Source organism: Pongo pygmaeus, chromosome 6 (genome assembly GCF_028885625.2).
Source record: "Pongo pygmaeus isolate AG05252 chromosome 6, NHGRI_mPonPyg2-v2.0_pri, whole genome shotgun sequence".
Lineage (NCBI taxonomy): Eukaryota > Metazoa > Chordata > Mammalia > Primates > Hominidae > Pongo > Pongo pygmaeus.
Genome location: NC_072379.2, coordinates 115462734 through 115477237, shown reverse-complemented (window position 1 = coordinate 115477237; position 14504 = coordinate 115462734). Strand labels below are relative to the sequence as shown.

At 37.4% G+C, this 14504-nt stretch overlaps 1 protein-coding gene across 2 annotated transcripts in view; it reads right to left on the bottom strand.

Annotated features, from left to right (window-relative positions):
* The window catches only part of MET (MET proto-oncogene, receptor tyrosine kinase), a 123222-nt gene that overhangs the window by 19509 nt on the left and 89209 nt on the right, over positions 1-14504 (bottom strand). For both annotated transcript variants that reach the window (XM_054495521.2, XM_063667785.1), the window contains 6 exons: positions 9177-9323; positions 7334-7490; positions 6999-7139; positions 3888-4118; positions 1533-1613; positions 56-237 (listed from right to left, as the gene is read on the bottom strand). In XM_054495521.2, the coding sequence (XP_054351496.1) occupies positions 56-237; positions 1533-1613; positions 3888-4118; positions 6999-7139; positions 7334-7490; positions 9177-9323 (939 nt within the window). The remainder of the gene's footprint in view (positions 1-55; positions 238-1532; positions 1614-3887; positions 4119-6998; positions 7140-7333; positions 7491-9176; positions 9324-14504) is intronic.

The following is a 14504-nucleotide window of genomic DNA, read 5'->3' as shown; positions in this document are numbered from 1 at the left end:
GGGATGGCTGGCTTACAGCTAGTTTGCCAGTTAGTAAGCTTGGCAGTCAACTTACATGAGTCTCATTTCGAATGAAATTTCGAAGATCTCCATGTTTCATGTATGGTAGGACCACCAGTGGAGACCCTTCACTTCGCAGGCAGATTCCCAGGAGCGAGAGGACATTGGGATGACTAAAATCTTTCATGATGATTCCCTCGGTCAGAAATTGGGAAACTTCTCCTATGTCAGTGATTCCTAAGAAATCCAGTGGTGGAGACATTAACTTCATTATGGAACAATGAATACTTTTGTCAAATTTAGATAGGAAGAGCAATGAAATGGAAAACCATACAGTTAGCATCTTGTCCTGAGGGTTTGACTGCAGAGTGTTCTTTTTACAACACATCTGAGTGAATGATGCCACCATGCACTATGCCTTCCAGTGACCCCTACACCCACTTTTGCAAGATAGAGTCCAGCCAGTCACCAGATTGTCTCCTATAAACTTAGTGCAAAGTTTGTACTTAGGTTGCATAAAGACTGTCCCTTCATTTCCCTCGTGGTCAGACTTCCAACAAAATTAACCGTGTAGAACACTGCTTAGCATGTTGATTTATATTTTAAAAAGACTGAAATAGTTGTGACAGTAAAGTATCTTGCAGGAAAATCTTTCATTTGTGCACTTAAAGCTTACTAAGTCCCATATAAAGTTTGTAGTAGAGCTGGTTAACATTTTTCAGGCTGCTGCAATTTGCAAGCAGAAAATGAGAAACAGGAGTAGAAAACACAAGCATGTGAGACCTGTCAACACAGGCGGGGCCAGGAACACTATGTATGTGGAGTACACTGTTTGTGTAATACAGTAATTTATGGCTGTAATTATGGCTTGGGGTCACCAATAAAGACTTAGTTTGTATTTGGAAGCATTCCCTTAAACAGAGTATGCATTTCATCTTAAAAAGATTTTCTCAATAACAGCTAAAATTTTAAGTAATGTTCCAGCATTGAAAAGGGGTAAGTTTCATTTATTTAGGAAGTTCATGTATGTGGAATGCCTCATTCTCCAAAAATGTGGATAAATGAGGTATTACCATACTTATGATTTTTCGATTTTTGGCCAGCATAGTTTTCTCCTGTTTGTCTTATTTCATTTTTTATCTTTTTAATGGAAGTTGTGGTTAAAAAATAATTACAGTAATGCCTCTGGGTAAAATGAGTCATTACTACTGTATGTGCCAACATGCTTCCAATAGTTTCCAGAAATGTCACTTGCAAAACAAATATTATAAACCAAACATAGTTATAGTTAAATGATACTCAGTTCATCCAAGAACCTCATTTCTCCTACCCCCTTACTAATGAGGGCTCTGAGGGATCATTTCAGGGGAAGTAGTTCAATAAAAGTCTAGAACAAAACAAACTGGCCCATAATTTCAGTGGTAGCTGATTTTTCCACAAGGGGAAAGTGTAAATCAACATTTTATTATAAGCTATTTATTAGGTTGCAAACCACAAAAGTATACTCCATGGTTAAATAAAATGCCACTTACTGTTCAAGGATTTCACAGCACAGTGAATTTTCTTGCCATCATTGTCCAACAAAGTCCCATGATATACACAACCAAAATGCCCTGTGCAAAAGAAAGAACTTGGTTAGCACTGCATAACATTTAATTACGAAATAATTATTTATCAAGCCCTTTATGAGCTTCATTTTATTCTTTCTTCTTTCTATACAGCAAAAGAGTACATTTAAAAAATACTTTTAACAATACCACTGTAGGTATGTAGGTATGTTTGTAAATATATATGTAGATGCAACACATTTCACCCAAGGATATAAGCAATGTGATTATTTAATTCATGAATAAGTTGTAGATGATATGACTCATATTAAAGCCTAATCTAATATATTCAACCATAGTGGAACCACTGAAAAGTTGAGTAACATCTGCCTCATCAAATAAATTTTTAAGGATGACATAGTATTTTAAAATATGAAAATAAAGTTAACCCCCATGAAGAACTATAATAAAATAAGTTCTCTTTATTCTAATAAACTGAAATGAAATAAAAATGTTACCATTAAAAATAGGATTAGTATTATAGAATAAGGATTTCCCCATTAGTCACAGGTTAATACGTGATCCAGGTTGGCAGAAACTGAAAGGCAGTTGCCCAAATGAAGCAAATTCACCCTGACTCACTTCATCCAGTTCTCTCTGGCTTTAACCACATCATTTTCCCAATGGTAGCCTTTTATCCAGTGGCAGTAATTTTCCCCAGAGGTGCCAAATGTCTGATAGCTGTGTAAGTCATTCACTAATTAATTCATCCAGCTGGCCAAGACACTATGAGTGCCTAGTATGTGAGTGTCAGGCATTAGGCTACCCTCTAGTAATGCAAAGAAGAATAAAATAAAACCTATGCTTTTGAGTGCTCCTATTCTCCTGGAGAAAAACATATAAATACACAGTAGCTAATACTTATAGAGCTGTTAATGGTTATAACTTCAAAAGAGAAATAATTGCCATTTTAGCACCTTTCATGATAAAAAATTCTAGTTTTCCAAATATGTAGAATTAGAACACAATTAGTGAGTCCACACACTCTAAAATTGACGCAATTACTGGGATTTATAGGCCTATGACAGAACTATATATTACTCTGAAGAGAAATGGAGAGATGTTTGTTAACAGTGAAGCCACTCTTGGGGAAGAAGGAGCACACGAAGGATTACGCTCCGGGGTGTTTGACAGAAGAATGTGTGGATGCGACCACAGGAAAGTGAGAAGGCCTTGTGTTCATATAAGGGAAATCACGCCATCAGTTTCTCTTGTATCACACTGGCAGATGCCTGTACAACCTCTTGCAGCACATATAGAATAAAAGGGATCAGAGGCCATTTAGTATTAAGGGTAAAAGCTTTTTAGAAAAAAAAAAAAAAAAAACAAGAAGAGTGAAGTTCATTTCCTGGTTTTTGATTGGTTTCTTTTCCTGCTAAATATTTCCACAAATACTGTTTATGCTAGCTGTTATTGCTGCTCTGGCTAGCTTATTACAAATATTCATTTATCTTTGTATAAAGAAATTGGAGTGCATTGTAGAGATGATATATGTTGCTTTAGATCAGGGGAATGCTATAAATTCTCTGTCTTCTGATGCTGTCCAGCAGTGTACAAACTGCTATAAACCAGGCTTCATAGAGTTTGTCACTGTTCTCAGGGTAAAGAAAGACTGGAGAGAGATTGAATAAAAATACTCAAAATTAAAGGAGTGATATTTATTTATTTATAAGTATTTATTTTTTTGAGATGGAGTCTCGCTCTGTCGCCCAGGCTGGAGTGCTGTGGCACAAGCTTGGCTCACTGCAACTTCCACCTCCCGGGTTCAAGCAATTCTCCTTGCCTCATCCTCCCCAGTAGTTGGGATTAAAGGCACCCGCCACCACGCCTGGCTAATTTTTGTATTTTTTAGTAGAGACGGGGTTTTGCCATGTTGGCCAGGATGGTTTTGAACTCCTGACCTCAGGTGATCTGCCTGCCTCAGCCTCCCAAAGTGCTGGGATTACATGTGTGAGCCACTGCGCCTGGCCCTGAGTTTTAGAAGAAAGTAAATGGCACCTTTGAAGAAACTATAATTGCTAGTACACACAGGACGAGGACGAATTGTGATTTAGTTCTAATACGTTTGGGGGATTATCCAATTGCTTCCATGCACAAGGGCAAATCCCCACGGATATGACTTACAGGGCTGCATTTCTATAGAACAGAAATCAAGTACACTTGTTATCACTGCTCTGTCAGTTGCTTTCACCATTGTCTAAGTTCCTAATCTGCAAAGGCCAAAGATAAAATGCTTACTGGAAAATCGTATTTAACAAAAAGCTGAGTGGAAATACTTACCTCTTCCTATGACTTCATTGAAATGCACAATCAGGCTACTGGGCCCAATCACTACATGTTGCACTGCCTGGACCAGCTCTGGATTTAGGGCACTGAGGTCAATGTGGACAGTATTTTGCAGTAATGGACTGGATATATCAGAGTCCCCACTAGTTAGGATGGGGGACATGTCTGTCAGAGGATACTGCACTTGTCGGCATGAACCGTTCTGAGATGAATTAGGAAACTGATCTGTAAGATGAAGGAAAATTATTAAAGAACAACAGTAAAAGCTCATTTAATGGGGACTGAAACAGGAAGAGCTTTTATAATGGAATTAGTTTGATAAAAATGATAATAAATTGGGAAAAGATACTAAGTTATATATACAAGCATTTCATTAGATGTTTACAGATTTTCATTTAAGTAGACTAAGTATTAACTTTGAAAGCTTTTTACCCTCATTTCCTTAGACATTTCTCTTTTTATCAATAGCAAAAAGCCATGCTTGCGGTTTGTTTTTGAATATACCATGTCCTTAAGAATGGAAGCAGCAAAGGTAGTTGAGCAATTGCCTGGTCTCACAAAAATTCAGCTCAAATATAAGACAATGAAAAAGATGCCTTTTGAGAGACTACTATTTATTAATGGAATTAATTACTATTGTGCAAAACCTATGGATTCCTGGCCAAGGGAAAAATACACATATGATTAGAAATAAATAGTGGCTATATTCCCAGAACTGAAAGCTTTTCACATTAGTGGTAAATTCTCCACTATGCAGTGATGGCACTGGATTTAGCGTTACTGTTGTTTACAGAAGGCAGGTTAGATCTCGGTTAGTGGACCATCCTTGTTGTTTAGTTAAGGACACTGTGAAAGGGGTAAGCATTCTTTATAAGTTGATCTTTATAACCAAAGCTCTGTAAGAACCTCAGGCAAGGTTCCCTTTTGCAAGGAGAAATTTTTTTCATTTCAGGGGAAGAAATTGTGCTGATAGTCAATTTCTTAATGCCAAATAGGGCATTTCCACTTTCCCTTTCTCTTTCCTCTGGGAATTCACACATATCAAGGAGGGGGCATCATAGCCACAGCAACTGACATGAAGATAAACTAGGCATAGTATTGAAATGTATTAGTATGTAACACAGGGAGAGGGTTATGTGGGGGTTCCTTATTAGCACCAAAATATATCATTTGTTTGCAAATAAGCAGGAGAATCAGAATCTGAGAGAAGGGCATAAAAAGAATGCTGTTAGTACCTTGACTATTCCTAATCCCACTTGAGCATTTTTAGTATTTTCTACAGTGGACAGTTTGATTAATAATAAATGAACTTGGCCAAAAGTGGTTCCAGAAAAGCTTTGGGCATCAATTACAGTTATAGTAGACACTAGCCAGAAAAAAGACAGGAGCAAACTTTAAAGAAGGATGTGGAACATCAGTGAAATACCTGAAATGTTGGGTGAGTGAGGAAGGAAGGAGCCTAGCTGGGTACTTGCTCCCTTAATTCCAAGGAGTCAGGGTCTCTAAACCTTCTCCAGGGGATTGGGAATGCCAGTCAGCCTCTCTAAACTCAGGTCTTTCATCTTCACTTCCTAAGCCTTTGCATCTGGAGATCAGGGCTCTAAATGCTTAAGGGTGCAGAGATTGAGGGAAATCCTTGGTGAGACACGGATAAAAGTCCTTTGGCATGAAAACGTGACTCTTCAGCTAAATTCAAACATGTGTAGAAACCAGTTGAAACCATCAGTGTGCAACCCTGATGTCACACCACGTAGAACTCTAGGTCTCCGTGAAAAAGACTGATGAGAATGCTGTCCCCACCAGATGTAGAGAGGAAAGCTCTGCAGTTGCCTCTTCGTTAGGTTTTGGCTGTGCACCTATTTTCTCATTCTCTCTAGATGACCCTCTTTTACCTGTTTTCTTTTCATGTCTCCAAGGAGCAGGCTCAATGGAGAAAAGAGTGTGAAACTCAACCTTCTTAGCAGTGATGACAGAGCTTTGGTGAGTAAGGAGGTTCAAAGAAGATTAGGTAAATTTTTTTTTTCAAAGAAAATTTGTAAATTTTAATGATCTCAGATTAGAACTATGAAATGTGCATATAAAATACTAAATAGATGCACTAAACGTGCATATAAAATACTAAATAGATCTAAATTTCAAAACAATAAACTAGGTTTGATTTTTCCACATGGTTAAAGGAATGGATTTTTAAAGGTGAATGGAATCAGGGCAAAGACAATGTTTACTATGTGTATCTCCATAGAAATAACATAAACTTCAAAACATAAGAGGTAGTAAGTGTTGAAAATGTTACAATGTTAAGTGCTTCATTGCTCTTGAACTTGTTTGGATGAGCAACTTCTAACTTTTCCAGTATCCTCAATGATCTGTGACTCATTTTATTTGTCCAATGGTAAATATTCAGCCAAGGAAATGCTTGTACTTGACTCACATCCTGTAACTTCTAAAGATAATGGAGCTGATATAATACAGACCTTTTGCTTTTACCAGCAGATTTAAATAAAACAACATGAAAACTCTGGTTAACCTGAACATTACTAGGCATAGTGTTTTACAAAGCTGATGATATTGACCCCTCCTTTTTTTCATAGCATAATTGAAGGTTTTCCTTGGCTAAGTCTCAAAATACATTCAAGTCCTAGAATATTGTGGGAAAAAGGCTGTGTACTAACAGTTCATTGAGAACACTTCAAAGAATTACTAACAGTATAATTTCAATGTTTGGGCTTCAACAGGTAAAAAATGTAGCAGTTCCAACCTACATTTAAATTAGTATATTTTGTAACTTAACTCTTCCTGGATTGTAAAAGAGAGCTTCATAATTTCTTACTATTGCATTTAGATGATAAACAAATTACTTTTGCTCAAATTAACCTTTTTGTGAGATGAGAGCTTATGGACTCTAAAATCATAATGTAATATATACATGGGTTCTTTTAAAAATAAGAGCCATGTAATTTTGTGTCAAATACTTATTTGGCAGAGGTAAATACTTCCTTAAGGTTTTTATAAAAATTTAAATGCAAAACCAAAAATAAACAACAATGTCACAACCCACTGAGGTATATGTATAGGTATTTCTCAGAACAATAAACTGAAATATACCTTCTGGAAAAGTAGCTCGGTAGTCTACAGATTCATTTGAAACCATTTCTGTAGTTGGGCTTACACTTCGGGCACTTACAAGCCTATCCAAATGAGGAGTGTGTACTCTTGCATCATAGCGAACTAATTCACTGCCCAGATCTTAAAACAGAGAGAAAGAAAGAGCTTGTTAAAGACGGCTATCATGGACCCCAGAAGACTTTGACCCAGTGCCCAGAACTCGTGGGTTTTATGGACTACATATAAGACAGCACACAAGAATCTATGACAATCTTAAAGTGTAATGACTGTGTTCTTAAGGTAACTTCTAAAAACGAACAGTAACAAAAATGCACCTTTAATTTGCTTTCTCTTTTTCAGCCACAGGAAAAACCCAAGTAGTAATAACAGTGCTATTGATATTGAGACAACACCAGCAATCAATCCTGTGAAATTCTGATCTGGTTGAACTATTACTTTTCCAAGGACGGTTGAAGAAATTGCTTGCTTCCACTAAAAATGACAAATAAAGAAAAGTCAGCGTTTAGCCATGATAGATATTTGTACTACACAGGTTGTAGCATTTTGGGCCCCAAATACCACCTGGTTATTGCCATTCTACAAATGGCATAACTGCCTTCAGGATAATAAGAGATTCCTCAATTTTGCTCCAGTGTTCAAATAATTAGGGGACACTGATCCCTGAAGTACTTATATGGTACTTAGCTGTTTGTAACTAGGTATTAGGGATAAAAAGATCTACAAAAAACGGGAACTGAAGTGTAGAAGGGGAGACAGACATATAAATAAACGATTCCAGTACAGTGTGGTACGTACCATAGAAGTATGACTAAACAGTAATCAACAGAGACAATGGGACATTAATTCTGTCCTGGACAGTGGGGTGGAGGGCAGAGAAGACTTCCCATAAGAGATAAATAATTGTACCGTTATGATGGAACAATAAAGTCTCAGAATATTTTTACTTCAGTTTTGATACACAGCAGAAATCTTTGAAGTCCCTTCTGGCTCTAACATTTTATGATTTTTAGGATTTATGGTCCTTCTGAAATTCCAACTCTGATCTCATGATTCAGCCTTTGATTTTCTAATTTTTGTGTGTTTTTCCATTTCATAACTTTTCAGAAGACTTCAGGAACCCTTTAAAAATCACTTACTCTTGGATAAATGTGGGATATATACAATGGAATATTATTCATCCACAAAAAGGAATGAAGTACCGACACAGGCTACAACGTGGATGAACCTTGAAAACATTATGTTAAGTAAAATAGGCCACACATAAAAAGACAAATATTGTATTATTCCACTCACATGAAACATCTAGAATAGGCAAATTCTACAGAGAAAGAGTAGATTAGAAGTTATCAGGAGCTGGGGAAGAGAAGGGTATGTGGAGCTGCTGCTTATTGGTTATAGAGTATCTGTTTGGGGTGATGAAAAAGTTCTGGAATTAGGTAATGCTGATGGTTATACAACACTGTGAATGAAATTAATGCAACTTAATTGTACATTTAAAAATGGTCAAAATGGCAAACATTACATTACATATATTTTACCACAATTCAAAGAAATTGACAATATAATATACCGAAACCTGCTGAACTGTGCACTTTCAATGGGTGAATTGCATGGTATGTGAATTACATCACAATAAAGCTGTTAAAAAAAGAATGAAAAAGGTCACTCGCTTTGGTTCTAGGTTGTTTGATTCAGTTGTCTACATGAACAAAGTTACTGTAAAGTAGTTTAATCCTTATTTTACTTTGTTTGATGCATGCATCTTCGTTTATTTGTGGGACTCTATGCATTAGTGATCACTGTGGTTGGCAGTGGAACACCGGCTCTGGCCTCCTGGGGTGGTGGAAGGCAGTAGAAGGACACTCTTGGATGCATCCTTATTTCTTCTGAGAATTACAGCAAATTTTGGGAAGAGTGTGGCATGATGGAGAAGCAGTGTGGGTAGAAAGAACTTTTGAGATCTACCTCCCAAGCTTGGGGAAGGAGACAATGTGACAAAAAGCTCACTATTTCTAAAAGAACAACTAGGAATGGAGGCTGAGTTGATGAGCCAAAACCCACACATAAATGAGCTTTAATGATTTATTTTAAGCCTGAGAATGACATAATTACACTGGCTTCCTTATTTACATCATGAGAGGAATGCAGGAATCCCACCTCTATATTTAGCTCGCTGTTCAATTTCAGCAGGTCATTGGGGACCGTGCATAAAACGGCTTCAGAATGTAAGTGTATATTCTCACAGCTCTTATTTCCAACTTTTAACACTTCACCTTTAACTGCTTCAGGGTCAATATCATTTCCCTGAAAGGGGGGAAAAAAAAAGGTTGTTAACACTTCACAGTTCTGCAGGAATGCTAACAATGGCAAAGGAATATAAATATACTGCAAACACAGGCCATGTTGTTTGCCAAGGCACGTGATTCTATGATACTAATTTTCATGGGAATTGGGATGGCTAAAGGGGAGCATGACCATTTCAGGGCGCGTGTTAGTTAGGAATTGTAGCATATAGCTTTTGCATCAAATTGGACCTTAAAGAAAAGGAAAGAGGTTCTTGCTTCACATCCTTAAATGTGGAATGTCTTACCTATCATCACCTCACCATTGTCTTCAGGGTGTATCAATGTTTGGCAAAAAAGACGCAATGTAGAGATTCAGTTGTTGCACTATCTAACACTGCCCAATGCAGAGATTCTCAGCCTTGACTTTGCTTTTGGAATCACCGTGAGAACTTTAAAAAATACTCACGTCCGGGTCTCATCCTCAGAGATCTGATGTTAAATAGTTGTTAATGTATTAACATTGTATTATGTTATGTTAATATTAATACCTTCTTTTTTTTGTTTGAGTTGGGTAGTTTACTTTCATCTTTCTTGCACACTTGAGTCCTATACATAAGTGAATTCATTTTTAAAGAAATTTATGTGAGATGCTGTATGACCATTATAATTTGAGAGCACAATTCCATTATTTTGAACAATTACATAGTTACACAAAAATTTTGTAAAAATTAGTTAATGTGACGTATTTAGTTAACTGAAGTTACCATCAGGCATTTAAAAAATATCAATGTTTTGTTTGAGAAACCAATAATTAGCCTTGTGAAAGAAGTGCAAACCTAGGTATGATTTCTCATATCAAGATTTAATGAGTACAGTTATTTATTGAGCAAGCTATTATTTTGAGGTGACATATATCAAAACATAATACTATTTTTATTACTAACAAAGAGCAGCCCGTAATAGCTAAAATGCTACTACTTTGTTTAATATAATCTTTAATACTCGGCAAACTCCATTCACATACATGGTCTCATATGGATCTCAATAGATTGATTGGTCAGGCAGTTATTATTCTAGGAAAATAAGTGGGAAGAAAATACTTCTTTATAACCTGATGTTGGAGTTTCAGATAAAATGGATATAGACAAACCCTATCCTTATGATACTTCTAGAAGCAGTATGTGTAGTCCATTGAACCAGGTCAGCCACACAGGCCAACACAACACAGAAGCTCATCAATCTAAGAGATGACTTTAGGGCTTCAAACGACAACTTGTTGGCTAGGTCTGAAGGGGGATAAAATCCTTTTCCACATATTGGAGGGAATTCAGGGAATGGCAAAGAAAAGAGATTAAAGAGCTGTAGGGTTTGATTTATGAGAAAAGGTCTAAAATGTGTCTTGCTTGCTTAGATAATAACTAAGGTTGGGGGAAGGGATGAATGTACGACATTTGCGTTTCCAATACTTATTGTTTCAGGCTTAGGATCTCCCTGGTTGTTGCATAAAGGCTTCTCTAAAACAAAAACAGATCACACATCCACTGTGTCTCATTTTATATGTAGATACCAAAGGACACATGGTAAGTAGTGACTTATATAAGCAACTACTGTCAGTTTTATATATATATATATATATATATATATATATAAGAAGTGTAAAATCCCAGATATTACAAAAGTGATACTGGTAGCTCACTTCTATATAACAATGGGGCCCAAATAAGGAAAAATTTTAAAAGGTATAGGCTAATTTTTGTCATTTAAAATAAAAGAAAATAAACATAGCTTTACTGAGATACTAAAAAACTTATATTTAGAAATTTTACTATTAATTATATTAATATTTATTATTGAATATTAACTATTATTAAATAAAAGTCATTCAACTGCTTCAGGGTGATTTCAGTCACTAAAATGGTAATATGTGGTTTAAAAATAAAGCAACAAAAGAGAGAGAGTTTTCTGATCTTTAATCTCCAACAGACATAGAGCAATTTAATTATAATCATCTCATATTATCCTGCAAAGATACTCCCCCTGAAGTAGGTATTATTGTCATTTCTGCTTTACATATGGAGAACTATTATCCAGAAAGGGGCTAGATCATGAAGCAAATCAAATTCCATTTGACACAAAACCTACTTACCGTCTACTGTGTGTTAGACACAGTTCTAGTCACTGAGAATATAAAGATGAGTAAGGATTTCTTCCTCTCACTGCAATGTCAAAATGGATCCATTTCAAAAATGAAAATTAATTACTCCCAATGTGCTATATCAGGATGTACCATGTCTCTCTCCTCGCCATCTCTGGCCAGGTGTGACATGTTTCTATCCAGTATTCACGCCTGGGGACTCATGTCTGAGATGGCTACAAAACTGAGCAGATGGGAGTGGAAGTGGGTAGGATCTGAAAAATAACACTGTGAGAGGAGGGGTCCTTCAAGTTTTCATACACCCAGGTGGTCACAGGCTGGGTCTGGGCAAGTCAGTACAGTCTGGCAGCAGTACCCAGCCAGGCGAGGGTCCAAAGTCCAGGGAGATCAGCAGTAGGAAATTAGTGAGGTGGTGGTGAAGGGGTGAGATTTACACTTCACATAGAGGACACAAGTCCCTCAACTTAGGAACCAAGCAACGAACCTCACAGACAGCTTCAGAACTGAGTTCCACCAGACATGAATAGGCATTTTGGGGAAAACTTCCCTGGCCATTTGGGAAAAGCTGGGCAAACCAAAATTAAACTGGTGGCTTTGCTGGCTAGTTGGGGACCTTTACTACTAGGTACTATGAAACCACAGGAATATATTTTTTAACTATATTTACTATTAGGTACTATGAAACTGCCCTGGAAAAAAAAGTATATATATATTTTGCAGAATGCCCATTAACCTGGGCAGCACAAAGAAATACTAGTTTGAGAGTAAGCTATGAGCACCATTAATAAGAACAGGTCTTGACACTGGGCCAAATAACCTCTGAGAAAAGAACCCTTCACTTTTATCCTGTCTGGACTCAGAACTGAGTTCATGGTGGTTTTGACTGAGATTGAGGGGTAGAGTTGCACATAAATTATTCAAAGGGAGAAGGACAACCTCTGGCTGGCTCTGGGCAGCAGGTGGATTGGGATGGTTCAAAACCATGCTTCCTTTTTGATCCTTCCAATGCCCACACACTGATGTTTCACCTCCTCCTGAGCTCTCAGCATCTGTTCTCGTGATGACAGTGTCATAGACTAAGTCCCCGCTCCCTGCCCTGGCTCATCTTCCTGTGCTCCTTTTTCCTGTTTAACCTGACTTCTCCAGATTGAACGTTTGAAGCATCTTTATTCCCATATATTCCTATATACTGCGGAATAAGATAAACCCCCAAGGCAATGTCAGGCAGTCCTTGTTCCAGCATGAAACAGAATACTTCTCTACTTTTCATAAGATATGCTCATGCATAAAAAGTCAGAAATAAGACACTCAGGGAGAAATACAGAGTTTCTTTAAACAGAATCAATTTTTAGATATTTATAAAAAGTGAAGAGCTATTCCCTTTAAAGAACTGCATAGATATATAAATAGCATATGATAGAAAAGTGTCTCTATAATGGTATTTTAGTATACATTAAATGAGAGTTAATATAAGAAAAACTGTAATTTAGTGTATGCAGTGACAGAAGACCAAATTTGGAATCAAGAAGCCTGAGTGTGGGCCCCAGTTCTGCTGTTTGCTCGCTGAGCGACCCAAGACAAATCAGCTAATCTTCCTAAACCTTTGTTTACCTATCTATAAATGGGGATAATCATCACTGACCTCCCAACCTCATGGGTCCACATGAGACTCAAATGAAATAAAATACGCCAAAGTACAGTGTCAACTGTAAAATTCCATACAAACATGAGCTGTTGTTGATAGAGGCATTTGGGGAGTCATGTTTACCTACAAAGAGGTACCTACTTTTGATGACCTCTGTCTACAACTGGTCTTGGGGGACTTGACGCCTTGGCCAAAAACTTCGTTCTCCATCCATGGGGCTTAGGATTCATTCTGAGGGGTGACTTATGCTTGACCCCTATTGTGTTCCCTCATCCAAACTTGGCTCGCCCTTTTGCCCATGGTGTAGTCACTGGGCTTACTACGAATTGAGGGACTCTCACAACTAGGGCAGGAAATGATCACAATCTCTTTTCAGCCTAGGAACTCTTGCATGCATGGCTGCATGAGGAGCATGAACTCTTCCTGGCAATAAAGAGCATATCTCATTCTAAACACATGATTCTCTCCAGAGCACTTTCATTGATGAAGTATGTGGTTTTGTTTTTTTTTTTTTTTTTTTTTGCTCTATCTCCCCGGCTGGAGTGCAGTGGTGCCATCTTGGCTCACTGCAACCTCCGCCTTCAGGACTCAGGTCACCTCCGTCCCTCAGCCTCCTGAGTAGCTGGGATTACAGGCACCCACCATCATGCTCAGCTAATTTTTGTATTTTTAGTGGAGATGGAGTTTCACCATTTTGGCCAGGCTGGTCTTGAACTCCTGATCTCAAGTGATTCCCTGCCTCGGCCTCCCAAAATGCTGGGATTACAGGCATGAGCCACTGTGCCTGGCTGAGAGGTAGAAGTTTTAATGTGATCAACTTAACGTATTGATAAAGAGTTGGATTGCTGACAAAACAAATATTCTCTTATGCCTTTGCTTTCCTCTCATACATAAGAAAAATGAAGTATGAAAAAATATTGAATCATGATACTAAAATAATCTCCCTGAATTGCCACTGCTCCCACTAGACTACTATTCTGTCACGTGGCAGGTTCTATACACTTGTTAGAGAAAGAGTTATTCTATATATAGGCGAAAAAATAAAGTGTTTTGTGCCAGTCTCTAGAAGACCCTTTCGCCATGTTGGGAATACCATTGACAGGCCGAGGATGATGCCAAATTATGTTTTTCTTGGTCCAACAATTTTGTAGGATGTTGAATAACAGGTATTTAATTTACGGAAAGAGAAGTTTTCTCTTCCATAAAGACTGTGCTTGGAAGGGTAGATAAAGAACCGTTTATCTCTAATCCCTTCATCATAGATACAGGAACAGAAAAATAGAGTTTCTCTGAGTGTAAAACTATTTGCACATAAACCTTTGTTATCATCAAGAAAAACCAAATGGCATCTTTCAAATGGCAAACACAGTAATTGTTGAAAGCAAAAGGTCACACTAGAT